A 17730-nucleotide genomic window follows, 5' to 3' on the forward strand; every position below is an offset into this window, starting at 1 on the left:
CTGCTCTGGGGTGGGACACCCACCTGCTCCCCACCACTGAGTGCTGAGCAGCACTGGCAGGAGGGGGGAGCAGCCTCTCACTTCACCCTCCTGGTTAATCACCACAGTGCATGTGAGATGCTTCTTGTTCTGGGCTTCCCACGAAGCCTGCGAAGAGACACGCGCCCTGCCAGAGACCTGCTCGGCTCAGCCCAGGGCAGGTCTGAGCCCACTGCAGGAGGTGATGGGGCTGCTCTGGACTGAGCCTTGGAAGGCACCTTAATTCCATAAAATCTACTGCTCTCCACCCTGGTATGCAGTGCTGCTGAAAGGCCTTTTGGCCATTTGAAACATCCTCACCTTGCACCTGAATTTGTACCTCTTGAAGAGACTTCAGACTTATGTCAAACCCCATACAGCCCTACTGTATGTGTCCAAACCCTTTATTAAACGATTTGACTGGTACATGCCAAGTATGTCAGGGACTCTCTCTACCTCTGTTAGCCAAAAAGTTTTGATATCTAATCATTGCAGGTAAATCCATCTTAATTTAATGCTCATTCCTTTTTTCCTCCCCATACTATATATAGGAACTCACTTACTTTTACCAACTAAATTCACAGATTTTTAAATTTTTTTGCAAACTAGATGCCCTTTACATCAGATTCAGATTATCTTAAACTTACTTGCACTCACTCTACCTGTATGAAAGAGGGTTTGCTGACCTGGCTTTACATAAAAATTCTAAATATAACTTCTTGATACATTGGGCTAGTTCTTGCTGGTCTGTAGTTTTGGAGGTTTAAGATTGATGCTAGTTAACTACATCATTCCTGGAAAAATCAACAGCTCAGGCTGCTGAACACCTACTAAAAATAATGTTCTTTCCATCTGAAAATCTGTAGACAGCAAAGGAGGTCTCAGAAACTGACCAAAACAAACTGTCATCTTAATTTTGCATTCATGTATTTGGATGCACTTTTTTACAGCAGTCTGCCATGGGTGTATCATATTATGAGAAGGATTTATTTTGGATGAGTAGGAATTTCCTGGAATAGCTGAATTGCTACTTGAACTTGTTGCAGGTTTTTTCTCCAACAAACAGCACATTGTGATTCTGGTACATAAGTGGGAATTTTTTTTTATTTTTTTTTTTATCTCAGCAGCTGCTCAGTTATCATCCCATAAAACTGTAGAAATTCTTCCATGAAACTGTAGGAATTTTTTACTTATGATAATGTCTTTATTCTTAATTAATGAGACACTATAAAAGAAGATACAAGAGAAAGTCACAAGAGCATATCAAAGGAGATGATGAGAAACCTGGGTGTGTGTAGGCATGATGAGATTTGTCCCTTGTGCACTTAAATCTATGCACACTGAGCGCTCTCACTCATGACAGTAGAACTTCTAGTTTAAAAACTAGCTCCAATGTAAATCTAACATACCATACAACATACATATTGTATTTTAGATACGAACAGGAAGGAAACTTCCACTATACCTACTGAAAACGTGAGAAATTTAGAATTTTAGAGAAATTTAGAATACAGAAACCCAGGAAGGCTCTGCTACTCATCTCAGCAGCCTGAGGCTCCATGAATACAGATCTCCTCATCAGAAAGAGAGGAATTGGGGATGGAATTTTTATGATTATGAGTCATAAAAAGCCAGAGCTGCATAAAGCATTCCCCAATAAAAATATAAAGTCACCTAAGGCATTAATTTCAGGACAGCTTTAGAGCTTTAGAACTGAGTCCCCTATTCTCCAGCTGAATTCTCTTCCATCAGACCAGACCTATGTGCAGTACTGTACCCTGGAAATGTGCCAACACCTTATTCCTAGTTAGGATATTATCACCGAGTTTGTGATGTTTAAATTGTGAATGAACATCCACACAAAAAAGCAGAGAAGAGGAATCCTTGGGGGACCCAGGGAACAAAGTGGCATGATTTAGGGGCAGTGGAAAAGGAGGTCTGTCCCCTGAGATTAAAGCAGCCAGCACACCAGGAGGTATGCAAACACCTTGGTATTCACTTTCAAACGCTAAAATGCCTTGGCACTTGGTTGAATGACTCCATTCAGTTCAGCGGGAGTTTTGCAGCTAGTGGGTTAAGAAAATAGTCCTGAACTCCTGGGTTTGCTTGTCACAAGTAAGTGTGAGAGGGTGAGCAGCACTATAGGTGCTGCACTATAGCAGCCACCATGCCATAGCTTGCATTTTAATGTCCAAAGTCGATGTTTTCAGCCCACATGAATGCACATTTTTAAGTATGCTGAGTGAACTCCAACCTAGATGTAATTTTTTCCCAATAGTGAAAAAGACATATTATTATTGCCCCAGAGAGCAGGGCCACATTCAGGTTAGACCTCAGGCCTACCTCTTGGTCACATATGGGACGCAAATTGCTGTTGGTCAAAAAATCCCAGAATCCAGCCTCCCCGCCCTAGCTGGTGTATTTTCACAGCAGCAGGCTTCAGGTTTGCATTAGAAATCAGTTTAGCACAGAAATATTCCAAATTAAGATCAGATTATCATGCTATTGCTGCATCTGTGTATCAACTGCTCATACTGACAACTCGTTCTCTCTGTTAGGGATAAAGGAAAGCACTTAGAAACCATCTGTGATCCTGTAATTTTTCTGTCTTTCTACAAAACTAGCAGATCTCCCTAGTCCTTCTTAGCTCCTGATCCCAGTTTTAGTTCAGGGGCACATGGATGTGAAAACCTGCTGCCCTTCACTTAAACCAGCTCCCGTGAGAGAAGCCCAGAAGGCGAGAAGGAAGCTCTTTCCAGTTTGTCCACACATGCTAACTTACCAGTTCTGGTCTTTGGTGGATCTGTGTTGACTTTGGTGGAGCTGCCCGCAGTTTATATCACTGTAAATGAGAAATGGAACAGCTTTTTACATCATTACCTTGTTAGTAGCTCTAACTTCTTTATCTATGGTTTTGTAATGATATCTGAAATTTCAGAGATGATCAAAACAAAGGAGATAGATACATGAAAAGGGACAAAAGACAGGGATTCTCCAGCTCCACAGACATCCCTGCTCATCAGAGTTCCTTTAGCATGGACCTTTCTTTGTGTGCCATTGATACCTTGGAGTGGCTACCTAGAACAGAAGCTAGACAGAGTTAAAATAACTAATAGGTATTTATTAAAGGCCTTCAATAGATACACCTTGGGCAGTGCAAAAGCCTTGTAGAGGCTACACCCAAGATGGACAACAGTCCCCAGATTCTCAGACAGATATAAGTTTATTCTACTTGCATATCAGAGTTTAATCACCCAATTATACCTTCAGGTAATGAAGTCATATTCCCCCAGTTTGCTTCCCCCCAACTCACTTTTGTTTATTCTTTTTGGGGGCTGAGGCAGAAGGTGTCCTTGTGTTCTCAGGCCTGGAAGGATTGTTTTACCTGACAAAATGTGAAGGGAGCTTGCTAATACTCTGTATGGAGTCCAGAGTTATACACTAATTCAATACAGGATCAGAAAAATATAAAACCTAAAACCTTAAGGCATCACCATTGAACTCCATGGGAACTCCAGTTCCCAAGAGTGGCTCAGTCTGTAGGAATTAATTCTGTTCAGTGCTGTTGGTCTCTGGATTATTCACCTGGGATGACAACTGACATTCCTGCAGTGCCATATGTACCTCCCTAAAGAATTCCCCAAGGGAACAGAGGAGAGATGATCATGACTCAGGTTTTGCAGGAGGTGGAGGTAAGTCACACCAGAGGTGGCCCGGACACACGACACAGCACAGCGTCTCGTGGGGACAGTCACCAGGGTCAGAAGACCTATGTTCACCAATCCTAGAGGCCAAAGTAGTCTTCTCTGCTGGGCTTCTCTGCAATACTTTTCATTCAGTGAGCTATGTGATTATAAAAACTGTCCCAAGCGATGGAACTGCATGGCCACACGTAGCAACAGAAATGGCGTCTGCTCTGGCACTAAAAAGATTTGTGGTTTAAAGCTTTACTGGGAAACGTACCTCATTGTTTCAAGACAGGACACTCATTTTAGATCTAAATATAGGTACCATATGTTCCCACACACGAGCACAGCCTTCTCTCACTGTTATTACTGCAAAAGACTGTTACCAGAAATGGCATCTTGCAGAAGCGAGGTCAGAGAAGAATGCTGTGTGCGTGATGAAATGAATCCCACATCAAACATGCTTTCCAAGCCAACTGCAAAGTCAGGCATTGGAGAAGGCTGCCTAGGGAAGCTGCGGGTTTAATTAAAAGTTGTACAGATGTCCTTCAGGAATGGTCCCCTTGTGCTTAATATCATTTGAGAGCAAAAGAATGAACTAATTGACCTCTGCAAATTCTCCCCAGTTTGGGGTTTTCATGCTTTCTAACTTTTTTTTATGATGCTGGATTTAGGCACCAGTATTTTAGTGGTATGCTTTTGAGATTCTACCAAATTTCTATCAGATTAAAGAAATCTTCATGAAAATGAGTTGGACAGTAAAGAAGAGGGATCTGATTCTGAATGCCTTTGTTCTGAATTGCCTAGATGAGAATTTTATCAAGAAAATTTAGAATATTTTGTGATGTCTTCTATTATACATTTTTTGTAGAGGGCAAGCCAAGAAAAGGTGTGACATATCCATCAACTCTTGAATATTCTTCTTCAAAAACTACAGCTGTTAAATCAGGCAAGTATTTATGACGGACTTTCCCTTACATCCATTTACAGCTATGTCATAGGTTCTCAGTTGTATAATACAAAGACACAACTATTCAGAGGCAGAAGTTCATGCATCCATTAGTATGTCATCCAAATTACTCATGGTATTTTTTTATCTTAAGCATATGGAAATATTCTCAGACAGTTTCTATTTTTTGGTCATACCATGTTTCACAGACTTCCGTTTCCAAACGTTCCCTTTTGCTTTAGATCTGTCACTGAATATGATGTTCTACTGGTTATATGCAAGCATTTGAGGTTATACACGTTAGCTTTCTCCTAATGTTCACCTGGCATAGTCAGTGCTGAGAGTATCATTAAATAGTAACATAATACAAGTGACAGAGACGGTAATGCACAGCATCTTAACTAAGAATGCTACAATAAAGAACTATTTTGTATAATCATTTTAGTCAGCATCCTACTCTCAAGACTCAGCTCAGTTTAAATAATTTAGTTGTTTAAAGAGGTCTTTGGTGAAGTTTCACACTGGTGGGTAGCTGACATTCAAGTGCACATGGATTACCTCTGTCACTCAAATGACACTTGGTTTTGCTCCCTGTTACAGCTGTGTACGGTTCAGACTCTTCCTTGGGGATGCAAACAAATAGAAAATTAATGTCCCATACTACAGTGCACTTCCCTTACACCATCCTTTTGCTGAATGCTGGGCCTGAGCCTTCCTGAGCATAGACACTTTGAGCTGTGGTATAAGGAAATGTGCTCTATCTTCTCCATGAACTCAAATGCCTGGCACTGGATGCATTCATCCAGGACCACAGAGAGGTTACTTGGAGAACTATTCTTCTCCAGTACATTATTGTTTGTTCCTTGAAAGAAAAGTACGGAGCTCTTCTCTCACAGAATCATAGACTCATTATGGTCAGAAGAGATCATCAAGTACAACTCAGCACTGCCAAGTCCATCATAACCATATCCTTAAGTGCCACATCTACGCGTCTTTCAAATATCTCCAGGGATGGTGACTCCATCGCTTCCCTGGATAGCCTGCTCCAGTGCTTGACAACACTTTCTGCAAAGAAATTCTTTCTAATATCCAGTTTAATCCTCCCATGGTGACACCTGAGGCCATTTTCCCTTGACTGAACTCACTGCAACCTCCTTTCAGGTACTTTTAGAGAGCCATTAACTCCCCTCTTAGCCTTGGGAGTTTTTTTCCAGGCTAAAATAACTCAATTTCCTCAGCTGCTCCTCATAACATTTGTGCTCCAGCCCCTTCACCAGCTTCATTGCCCTTCACTTTTATATTTTCACTTGAACAAAAGCAAATTTAAATCTCAAAGCTGTAGGTGTTCGGAACAAATATGTGTGGCTCAATTCCCTGCCTTTAATTTATAATACCTTTGCATTTACAATCAAATAGATACAAATTTGTATATTTCTTGACCACATATGCAGAAATTATTTGACCCAAATACTATGCACTGCTAGAAGGGAGGGCAATACCTTAGGAATCTTGACTTTTTTCTGAGAAATGTTCATTAAATCACAGATCATTATTCCCAAGTGCAACCATACTTGAAATATCAGCGTGAACATTTCACACAGACCAGAGACAATCACAGCCAGGATTGAGCTCAGCAGGCTGTAAGCAATGGTCTCTTCCACCAGTGCCAAAAGCCACATAATATAAGAATCAGTGTAGAAATGGGGAGCATCATCAGTCAGGGTTCTGTCATACAAACAAAATACCAGGAGCTTTCTCCTGCAGCCAACCAAAGACACAAGTCTTCACTTTGTTCTTGAATCAAATAGTGCGAATGAATATGCCAGGATCCTAACAACAAAACAGAGCATTCATACAGAGAAAACCCAGGATTATCAGAGGAGCAAGCAGCTATTACATCAAATTACATCACTGTCTGATTTTGCCCAGCCTTGTCCCACAGGTAGCAAAGAAATCAAATGGTCACAATCTATGTTCCTCAAGCCCTACTTGGCCCTATCAGTCCTCCTTAGATCTGCCACCTCAACTCAGCCATCTCAGCTGTTCTCTGTTAGAAACAGCCTGTCTTTAAGATAAAAATCTCTGTAATATGCTGCCAGGGGCATCTTGTAAAAGATAATTTCCTACTTACTTTTTAATATTTAAAAAGCTACTTTTTCTTCTAATTTTAATTACAGAGACCACACTCTTCACTTTGATACTTAAATCCATTATCTGCAGGAGGTAAAAGCAGTCCTTTGAGTATTACCCTCACTGCTGTCAGATGAACAAAAAAATCCTGCTTCACACCTGATCAGCTGTCAGAGATGCAATTTTAGTCCTCATCCCAGAGATACCAGAGATTCATAATGCCTGACATTTCTTTAAATGCTCTTGGTGGTTACAAGTGCTTCTCAAATGCTGGGCATGGCAATGAAAGCCTTCCCAAAATTGTAACTCTTCACAGCTGCTCAAAACTATTAAAAGATGTTTAGAAAAAACACTACAAAATTTTAGGAAAACATTAACACCGCAGTAAATTCTCAAACAGTTTGATGCTGCCAAAAGAGCTAAAGAATTAAAAAAAGTAAAAATTAAAAAAAATTAAAAATAGGGAAGAAGAAAATCCTCCAGTACTCAGTCAGATAAAAAAGCAGAAGCAGATTATTTTGCAAGTAGCAGTAAATAAACTGTATTCCAAGTATGTTGATGTCCCTGAGTCTTAGAAATAAAAAAAGAACCAAAAAATCTCCCTTTTCTTTCTAAGCCATCCAAGGCATTCAGGATTTGTCCCCATAATCATCTCAAAATGTCAGGCAAGAAATACATCTGAACGTGAACTAGTGACTGAAAGATTGCACATTATCAAGTATTTCCCAAACAACATACACACATCATGATCCTGGTTCTCAGAACATGCTACTACTCAGAGGAAAAAATTATGATGCATTAAATCTTATGACTATTGGCTTATTGGTGGCAAATCCCCATACTTCTGACTCACTTCAGAAATTTTATTAATACTGGCAGGAGCTTTTGGGCTGTAAAAATGCTTAAGTTTGGCATGAAAGATAGGGGGTGACTACTCTCTAGTCTCTTTTTCTCAGTAGGTGATAAAGCTCTGATTGGATTGCCAGACCTACCTAATGGCATGTGACAGGACGCCTTCCTTTGGGGACTGATAATCTCTAAATGGGAGACTTGGAATTATTTTCTTACAAAGCTGCCTTTTCTAATGTGCTCAATTTTGCTTCAGAGCCTAAAAAAACAGAGCAAGACCTAAAAGGTATGAAGATTGCAGACACCTTTAACACATCAGGAAAAGCATCAGATCAAGGTAAGGGTTGGGGATCTTGGTGTTCTTTACAGTATCCAACCCACCTAATCTGCCTGCAGGTGCTTATAGGAAGCATTTTGACAGTGGTTGCAGACAGCTTTACCTCCCACATCCAACCTCCTCCCCACAGCCCCTTTCCTTGGTGCTTGAAGGACTTCTGCTAATTCAGAGAAGAGGGCACCCAAAGAATTTAATTTCTGCCTGTGCTTTCGATGAGGTCAGGTTTTGTGAACTTGAAAATCTTGCATGATGGTTCTTGGCAATCTCCTATGCAGAGCCTGTGCCTTGCAAACGCTTTGAAGATGGTGAAAGAGATGGGTGCCCTGCCTGCATGAGCACTGGGAACAGCTACCCCTCGAGAGCCCTCCTCTTGTGTTAAAGGATCCACGAGAAACCCAGCCAACATGCACCAAGGCAACAGCTTTTCTCTGCTCTTGCTATGCTTCCTCAGGTTTTCTGCTAATGCTGTTAGCTTCCAGCTTCCTTGCTCCTCACAGACTGGGGTATAAAGCTGGCCAGTGTGCCTGTTCCCTACTCCAACAGCACAGGATCACAGGGGAAGACTCACTGTGCCCTCTGTTTTCTTTCTTTTAGCAGTTTCATGGAACAGTGCACTGTTCAGCCCAAAAAGAGCCATTCATGCTTAATTTTTTCAGCTGAGTTGTTTTGTTTTTCTTCTGAGCCCTCTTTCAGCATTATTCCATTAAAACTGTCTGAGATCTGAGTTTTTCACTGCCTGGCATTAGGTGATAATTAATCCACCAGACAGTTTCACAGTGATGCCTTCCAAAAGGACAACATCCAGAAATAGCAATAAAATACAAGCTTGTGTTGTGCAGCAGTGAATAGAGTGTGCACCATTCCCTTCCAGTGTAGACAGGGTGTCAGGCCATCCCCAGGGCTATCAGCAGGGAGGAAAGGAGCAAGACTGAAGTTTACATGGAAGATATTTTAGGGCAGTTTTTTGTAGCTAGATGGAAAAGATAGTGGTGAAGAACCTTTTTTTGAGAAGATGACTTGGAAGAACCTAAGCATGTTGACAATTTTTTATAAGGATATTTAGGATGTATATTTTGCAACTAGAATTGTCTGTTCTCACAACAGATGACACATTTTAAAAGTAGTAGCAACTGTGAGATGAGTCAAACTTAGAAAAGATTGGCACCTTCCAGGTGGTGCTCTCCCCCACTCCTCTCAGCCAAAGCCCTGATGCTCCCTGCTCTGGCTCTAACCCACTCCCCCTAATCATCTTTATCTGAAATTTGTCCTTCTGTCAAAAATATTTCAGTGCTGCAATTTTTTTCTGGTCTATGACTCAGATTGGCCATCTTTACTACCAGATGCCAGCTGATTTCCATATAAATTATGGACCTTCTAAGTGCTTAATTACACTGAGAAAAGATGATGCCAAAACAGAATCTGCAACTGGCTGGTTGAACCATTTCATAGGTCTGAGACATCTGTCAGTTTGATAAGTGTTCCTGGCCAAAGCAGAAAAATGTAGGGGGAGCATTAATGCTGCAACAGGCTGTTGAGCAGAGCTTCACACAGGCACCTGCACTACACATCCACAGTGAAGGCCTGATGGCTCCACAGATGACGATGCTTGTAGGCATCCTGAAGAGAATGCCAATTTCTGGGTTACCTTAAACATCAGGTGCTTCTGCTGATGTTTCCATCCATGCCACGTATCCAGCCACAGTGATATGTCAATATTCCTACAGGGGACACGGTCCACAAAGAGTATCAGACAACTCCAGTGCCGACCCCAGCCACACAAATGGCCACCACAACCCCCACACCGACGACCACGATGACAGATCCTTCCACCACAGTGCCGCAGCTAACCACAACACCTGCAGCAGCCAGAACCACAGCAGCTCCAGCCAAGACTAGACCTGGACTGCACAGGGTCAGAGATATGGGTCAGTAGCATGGATGTTTGCATTGCTTTCCTCTGGACTGACAGCTTTCCTAAAATTTAAGGAGCAAGACATACAGCTGGATATACCATGATTTAGAGGATCGTGAGTTCAGTACTTCAATGTAGAAATACTAGGAGTGGAAAAAAATATGTAAGTTGAGCAGACCAATTCATGTGAGAGTAAGCTCTCCATCCCCAAATGCTGTGAAGATTTTCAGGCATAGAAGTCAATAAATAATTCTTTGATTCTCATGTCTAGATTGAGAGTTCAACAGATAGGTGAAGACTCATTTTAGAATTCATTTTGTGATAACTTTCAATAGATTAAAGTTGTAATCTATTTTTTGTAACGACTTTTGAATTTTAAAGATTAAAGCACTGTGAAGGAATTCTCATACTTTTTTTGCACACCTGATTTTCCTTAATCTTCCCTTCTTAATTTATTATTATTCATTAGCACTGTAGGGTTTTGCTTCAATAGTTGAAAATTAAAATCTCTTATTTTTAGGTTCTAGCAGTGTCCACCCAGCGTACGCATCTGTGGTAGCTGCAGCAGCAAGTAAGTATGGTGAAGTAAGCATGCCACAAGGCATGCAGCAGTGTATTTCAGGGCAGCAATGATTCAATAACCTTTCAAGCCTCAGCAAACTCAATGACTGAATCCAAGTCTGAATTTAAACTGAAAAACAGACGCTTGTCCTGAATGTCAAAGACGCTGATCACCCACAGTTCTGAGGAAGCCTTTCTAGTGATTATCTGCCCATTTCAGCTGTGACAAAAGCTGGGTTTTGCAAAACTTGAGACAAAGATTTTGCTGTTTGAATCATGTTTTCCTATTGCTTCCTTCTGTCATATTCTTTCAAAGGGAGACTTGATTGAGTTGCAAAATACACGATGCAGAGATCGGCATAGCCATCTAAGCTTAGGGCGGAAAGCTCTGAAATGCTGACAAACGTTAAAGCACTCTTCTCTCAAAAACCTCAGGCAGTGGTTCTGAGCCTGGCATACATGTGATGTTATTCCTGGCTTGCCACTTGTTATTGACAGCAGAATGGTGGCTGCTCAGAGCTCTGCATCTCGGCCCAGGAGCTGCTCCCAGTCCAGCCCACAGCCTGCAATGCAAGTATATAGAGGTGTTTTTCCATACACTGTGCAATTGCTCAGCTGTGCAGTCAAGAAAAGGAGAATATTTTCAACTGTTTGAAAGGTTCTGAGCATGGGGATATGATTGCTTTTGAGTGAAAAGGGAGCTGGGCTATCATTAGCTTTCATGCTCCATAGCTATTTCTGAGTGCTTTCAACTCAGCTTTCCTCTCACATACATTACTGCAGTCATCCCCACTGCCAAGTAGTTCACAGCCAAGAACATGGCAGGGCAAGTATCTTTTGGGTAATTCAGATCTTGAGGGGAAGAATAATTGAGTAAAATTCAGTTGTAAGTGGAGAATAAAGGCAGGGGCTGGAGGGGTTAATCTTACCAAGACAAATGTGCAGGTAGGTATGTTCATGCCAGTATTTACAGAAGTGACTGCCCGATTCAAAGGGGTTTAAATTCTGTGGAAATATGCATCATTCAGTACCTAATGTGCCTGTTAACTTGGTTCTGCTTGTTGCTTTCTTTTCTATTTCCTATTCCCACAGGCTGAGCACAGAGGAGGCCTTCACTGTCTTTACTAGCAATTAGCCGTAAACCTCAGCCTGTTCCAGGTTCCCCAGTCAGGAAGAGATGCATGTTGAGAGCAAAGTTTTGGCAACACTGAAATCAGTGGGAAGATTGTATTTGTCTTCAATAAGACAAATAATTTAGTCAAAAACCTGAGAAAAAAAACAAACAAACAAAACAAAACCAAACCAAAAACCAACGAACAACCCCAAAACAAATTTTCCAATGTATTCAGTGGTTACTTAATTGTAATTTGGATCCATTGTTCTTCATAATTTTCTTTACTGAAGTTCTAAGCATAAATTAATTCCCAAAATATTAAAGTGATCAGAGCTAAGAACAGGTTATTGTGAGCTGCAGTGGTAGAGACCCACTTCTGATTTCACAGACTGAATTTCTAGGACTATGTCCAGCATGTCAGTACCTGATATCTGGCTTCCTGAATTCTCCTGAACTCTTCTTGATTCTGAAAGAGAAGAACTGTATAAATTAAAAAAAAATACATAAAACACAAATACAGTTTTGATGTCATGGCCATAAAGCAGTTTTCTCTGTCTGAGGAGACTTTAGGATCCACTGCTATTATTCCAGACATATTATAACCAGAGTTTCTGGCTGTTATTATTATAAACTTAACTAATTATTATTATAAACTTAATTAATTAAGTATTATTATAAACTTAACCAGAGTTTGGCTGACTGAACAGAATCAAATGTTCTCCTGTCTGTCCTGGCTCTCAGAGACTCACAAATCTACCTCTCACTGTGAATTGGTAGTTTGCCTGCAAAAGACACCTCAAAAGTAAATAGCTATGAAACAGAGCACAGTCAGAATGAACACAACATTTCCATTTCCAGCCACTGATCCTGGCAAGAGCTCACAGGAGCAAAAGAAAAGCAGGACTTGCAGATTAGACCATGAAAGCAGGGGCAAAACTGCTGCCCTAGTTCTTGCTGTTCTTTCCTCTTTATCTTCTGTTTGTTAAGGACAGAGTAACAGATAAAATAATGGAGACTGCTCCATTGCCAGACCCCTCCTTCAAAGACTTGATGTGCCAAAACTGCAGAATGAGAAAACACTAATGTGACTGGTGGGCCATATGGCAGCTGGTTCCTTCCTGCCCTACTAGGGCTTCTGCCTCTGTCCAACAGCATCAACCCAGCACACTCCCAAGGGCCACAAGCTCGCTTGTTCTCTCCCATCCCAGCTCTTCAATCCTTTCTTGCACAGCTGCTTGGACCCTAGATGAGGGTTGGGACTAAATCCAGTGCTTCTGTGAATGCTGCAATCATAAGTGATTGCCTGAGTATCCTCAGGTGAGGAGGTGCTTTCCTGCCCTCTGTGTCCAGATGGGTTCAATGGCTGCACTTCTTTTCAGACCAGGGCACTGGGCACTGCCGACCACGGTACACTACACCGACTTCATCCCCAGCTGAGACTTAATAGAAGAGTATTGAAAAGACATCAGACCATAGTAGAGTAAGTGACAGAAAGGGCATTGAACACTCTTCTCCAGCAGGAAGACCAGTAGAGCTCATGTCTTCAGAAGTGCTGGACAAACATTTCATCCTGGCACCAGGGAGAACAGCTGGTGTTTATTTTTAGATGCTGCCTTTCTCCCCAAGTTATCCCTGACTACTTAAGCCCATCAAGGGTGCTGACCAAGTTGCAGATGGCCAGGCATGTTTTCTGCACAGAGCAGCTCCTTTTTTTCCTCAAATCAGTTATTGTTATTTACAAGGTTCACTCTAAACTGCATATAAACTGCTGCTTCCATAATTTCCTGTCTCCATGCCTCCCTGCTCACCACAGCAATTGCTCCCAACCAAGGTTTCTCTTCCCTATTACTTTGATTTTTGACCCAGTTCTTGGAATTTGCTCAGTGACTGTCCATCCCCAGTTTGTTACAGACTTGTCCTAGGCCCAGCTTGGCCCCCAGCTTTCACAGCTCTCTGTTCTAATGAACATATATTCCCATACCACAGCCTCACTGGCAACTCAGATTTGAAGGAAGAACAAGCCTTGCAACCTGGAAGTGAAATTCTGACTCTTCCTCCTCTACCACTACCATGTTTGCCCCAGCCAACAAAAGCATGGCAGAAAGCAGCTTCCTGCAGGGATAGGGTAGTGTGCCTTTGGGAGATACAGCAAGAGGGAGCAGCCCCACAGCCCAGCCCAGTCAAAAGGTGCATAGACAGAAGTCCACATTGCTAACATCAAATTAAAATTTAAATGTGGCATAAAATACTTGGAGACAGAGGTAATCTCTCTTTTACCCTCTTGTACTCTGTTTCTACTGACCTTGTAAAGGGTGTTAGATACACATTGGGGCTCAGTCATGGCAAACATGAAACAAGGGCAGCTCTGAGACTCAGAGTTAATTTTCTACCACCACTTTGGCACATACTGATCTCCTGTGTGTAAAGCCTGCCCTGCACAATCCCATAAAGCACTGACTTCTGCACACACAGATTTTCCCTCCGAAATCTGAACACTCAGACTGGTATAGCTGTGGTCCATCTGGAGCCTTACAAGCTTAGAGTTTAAAAGCCTTGCCAGTTTTGGCAGATGAGCCTGTAACTTCCATAAACAGGATCTCTCTGGCATCTGGAGTTTACAAGGTCTCTCAGGACAGCTCCTAGAAATCCCATCAAAGGGCTTCTAGTGGCCCTGAAGGTTCAAGTTTGGGTCAAACACAAGCTACTTACTGTCACCTAATTTTGCAATGTCAAGTTCCCAAGGAGCAGCAATTGCTGTTTTCTGAGACAGGCATTCAAAATGGTCTCATTGATGACATCGTATTGATAAAATAGCCTCCTGGGCCCCTGTCCAGTGTTCACAGAGTCAGCTAGAACATTCTCACTGATTTCACCAGGCTTTCAAATTAATCTTTCTGGGAAAACTAATGAATAAAGGCTTGTTAAAGGATAAGTTTGTTAACAGGCTTCTTAAGAATAATTAAGGAAATGAAAGGCATGATTAAAGACACAGTTTTCATCTGCAAATGCTTTGAGCCTTTAGTATTTTTGAACAATGGGAATTTAATAACCCAATCACCTTTAAAAGAAACCTTTTTGTGTAGAAGACATGTCAGACACATGAATTCTCCCACATTATTTTTCCATTGTCTCATTACTTACAGTCTGCCTGCTTGCTCATATCCACTTAATCTCTGCAGAAAGGGTAGTGTCTGGTCTGGGGTGTTGTTTTGGGCTTGGGGTTAAAACCTTCCTCACACAATCAGGACAATTGGATGGTACTGAAATAGATATAAACACAGATCACCAGTGTGGGTGAGAAAAAGAAAATTACAAAGGAAAGCAAATCACAGAAGTAATTGCAGATCTTTTAAATGCAGGCCAGAGACCTGTAGAAGTAATATCCATAACTGAAGGGAACATTAACAAGGCTAATCTGTATGACAGACAGAGAAGGACAATCCCTTTTTAAGCAGGCTCAAAATATATAGTTAACATCTAAGAAAAATCTATTAATGACAAGTCTATATATGAACCATTAATTCTGCCAGCTATAAACTGAGACTCAGTGAAAAAGCTAGGTAGCAGTAGTACTGAACCAAACATGGTGTAATAAATCACACTTTTCCACTTTGATGTCTACTTAGGACAGGTTCAGGCTGCACAAGGAAGAGGACAGAATACAGGTATGTTTTAATTTAACAACAATCAGTAGATTTGTACTGCTCAAATACTAAAAAACCTTGTGTTTAAGTTCCATGTGCTAATCCATATGATATTTTCAAAGCATTCAGGGGCACTTCCACCTTTGCAAGTGTCAGGAATATTTTACGACACAATGCAGGTAAAGGCACTACAATCCTCCTCTATTTCCTCCCCACAGATATTTTTACCACTTACATCTACCAAGTCAGGCAGTAACACACTGATTTTCCCTCCTAACCATGTTCATAACAGGCTGCAGTGAGAGAAGATATCACAGTAGTCATTGCATGACAACGGTGTAACTTTTAAGGAAGAAAGTAAACAAGATTGATTAAACATGGAATTGCTCTCAAAGCAATAGTCTAAAATAATTTATAGAAGTCTTTTATAACATTTTATGTTATTTAACCTCTTGCCTCTTTGTCTGATCATGCAGGTGCTCAGCGCCAAGAGCCTTTTGCCACCTTCCAGAGGGCTGCCAGCTCTCCAGTCCACCTGGGTGAGCAAGACTACTAGCAGCAGATTTTCCACTCTCTTTAATAGTTTTAGCAACCACGAATTAGCCCTTGTACTGCACATTGTTTTCCTGCATCCTGGAGGAGGACCAGGACAAGACTTTTTCCCTGAAAGGGAAAGGCAAAGGAAAGCTCGGTCACTGGTGACCTGTTGCTTCAGGCCGTGGGAATCAACATCTACAAAATGTTTTCAATTTTTCTTATTTGTTAGTCAAAACAGGAAACAAACAACCGGCTCTGTGCAACCTATCAGGTCTCTGGTAGAGCTAGGTTTTTGTCCCTGTGGTTCCCAGAAGCCTCTAGGCTGACAGTGAAAGCAGAGGTTGCTTTTCATACTGGGGGTAGAAACCTCACCTGGACTGTTCTCTTCCTGGCAGTGCAATTGGCCCTTCCCTAGCAGGCATCTTGCAAGGCCTACAACAGCTTCCCAGGGGCTCCAGAGCTCTCAGCACACATACCAAACACTAACTCTCCCTTGATGGACAGCAGCATTTCCCAGAGACAGATTTTGTCTGGGAGCACTCAGGGTGAGGTGCGGGATGGGAGCCAGGTTGCAGCAAGACACACAGGGCTGCACTGAGGCTGCCCACAAAGCCCCAACAAGAGCAGCAGAGCAGGTCCTGTGGTGGTTCCCAGGATAACCTGAAAGCCCAGGCTGCCAGGAAAGCCCCCAGCAACGAGGCAGGTCTGACCAGCTGAGGCAGAGCACCAGACAAGTGAGGCAAGGTCTGAGTGAAGGCAGCAAGGCACAGGTACAAGGAGCAAAGGCGAGGGTGTGCCCTTCTGTGCTGTCCCACGATGTTTCCCACAGCCCCTTCTCACCCACGGCCCTGGCCAAGGCAAGTGCTGTGCTGTGCTAGTGCTGACCTCTGGCACAGGCAGCCAAACCCGCTGGGGAGGGAGAGACTCCAGCAGATGAAGGTGTCCCAGGGCCCTGAGGGCTTTGTGAGAACTGGGAATCACAGGAGGAGTATTGCAGCAGGGAAGAGCCAAGTGGTCATTCACACAGAGGTTAGAGGATGTGATTATACAGGATATGTTATTATCTTCCCAGACAATTCCTGCCAAGTAATCTCACCCAGCAATCTCCTGGTCAAAATGACAATTTGTAGTTGACCTAGTTGCAGCATATTTAAAATGCACTTGTCCTAAGATGTACTCCATTCCCTCATTTTTCTTCTACTCCTCATTTCAATCTATTTCTCTTCTTTCTGCTTTCCATCTGTGTTTGTCTTTTTTATACATTTTGGCCACTTCAAAGGATGTGCTGGCTAATTCTCAGGCTAGCAAAATCTTTGCCAGAAAAACAGGAGAATATTGCTGGGTCTTACTTAAACCAAAGTCAATGTTTGATCCCACCTAATTGCTTAAGACACCTTAAGGTCACCCTAAAGTGAATAAAAGGCACAACTTTCCCATCATAAATCATTCTGTTTTCTTCATCACAGAACAAGAAGGAAAATAAGTACAAGTACATATTTTCTGTATTCCTAGTAAGTCCTGATCCTTTTTTCAGTCCAGAATGTGGCAGCTCAGATGTGCTGCTTTCAAGCAGCCAATTTTTCTAACAATCAAAAGAAGATTGCTGAACAGGTCCTTGTTTTCTTGGAAAGGCAGTTTGTTCTTCTCGATCCCACCAAGTGTGTGCAAACAGCATTGAGTTCTGAGTGTTTGGCTGTGATGTTGAGGAACTTCCTCTCATCAGCTCAGTTTACCATAAAGGTGTGCTGGGAAAGCACCTTCCCCAACACACCAGTTACTTGTGCAATGCGCAATGCACTCTCTTGGAGTTCCATACTCACTTAGTCATGAGTTTTCAAGAATGTTTTTCAAGGCAATTATACCTGAAGAGTTTTGGTGGTGGTGTCTTTCTCCTATTCAAAGAGACCAGTCTTGGAGCATTTTAAAAATCAACCCCCGTTTTTATGGGCATCTTAAAGTGAGGAAAAACAAATTTCCCTAGTTATAAAAATAG

General features: G+C 42.0%; 1 protein-coding gene and 1 long non-coding RNA gene across 3 annotated transcripts in view; one reads left to right on the forward strand and one right to left on the reverse strand.

The window, feature by feature from the left end:
- The window catches only part of VIT (vitrin), a 56973-nt gene that overhangs the window by 19192 nt on the left and 20051 nt on the right, over positions 1 to 17730 (forward strand). The window contains exons 6-11 of one of the 2 annotated variants that reach the window (XM_015621716.3): positions 4576 to 4653; positions 7889 to 7969; positions 9694 to 9894; positions 10402 to 10452; positions 15183 to 15221; positions 15677 to 15739. In XM_015621716.3, the coding sequence (XP_015477202.1) occupies positions 4576 to 4653; positions 7889 to 7969; positions 9694 to 9894; positions 10402 to 10452; positions 15183 to 15221; positions 15677 to 15739 (513 nt within the window). The remainder of the gene's footprint in view (positions 1 to 4575; positions 4654 to 7888; positions 7970 to 9693; positions 9895 to 10401; positions 10453 to 15182; positions 15222 to 15676; positions 15740 to 17730) is intronic. The other variant, XM_015621717.3, reaches the window with a different exon arrangement.
- Positions 7 to 14787, reverse strand: LOC107201837. The gene is made up of 4 exons (XR_004496322.1): positions 14698 to 14787; positions 11981 to 12022; positions 2801 to 2860; positions 7 to 147 (listed from the first exon to the last, which is right to left on the reverse strand). It is a non-coding gene; the product is annotated as an uncharacterized LOC107201837 (long non-coding RNA).

The sequence above is a fragment of the Parus major genome, chromosome 3 (genome assembly GCF_001522545.3).
Source record: "Parus major isolate Abel chromosome 3, Parus_major1.1, whole genome shotgun sequence".
In the NCBI taxonomy this organism is placed as follows: Eukaryota; Metazoa; Chordata; class Aves; order Passeriformes; family Paridae; genus Parus; species Parus major.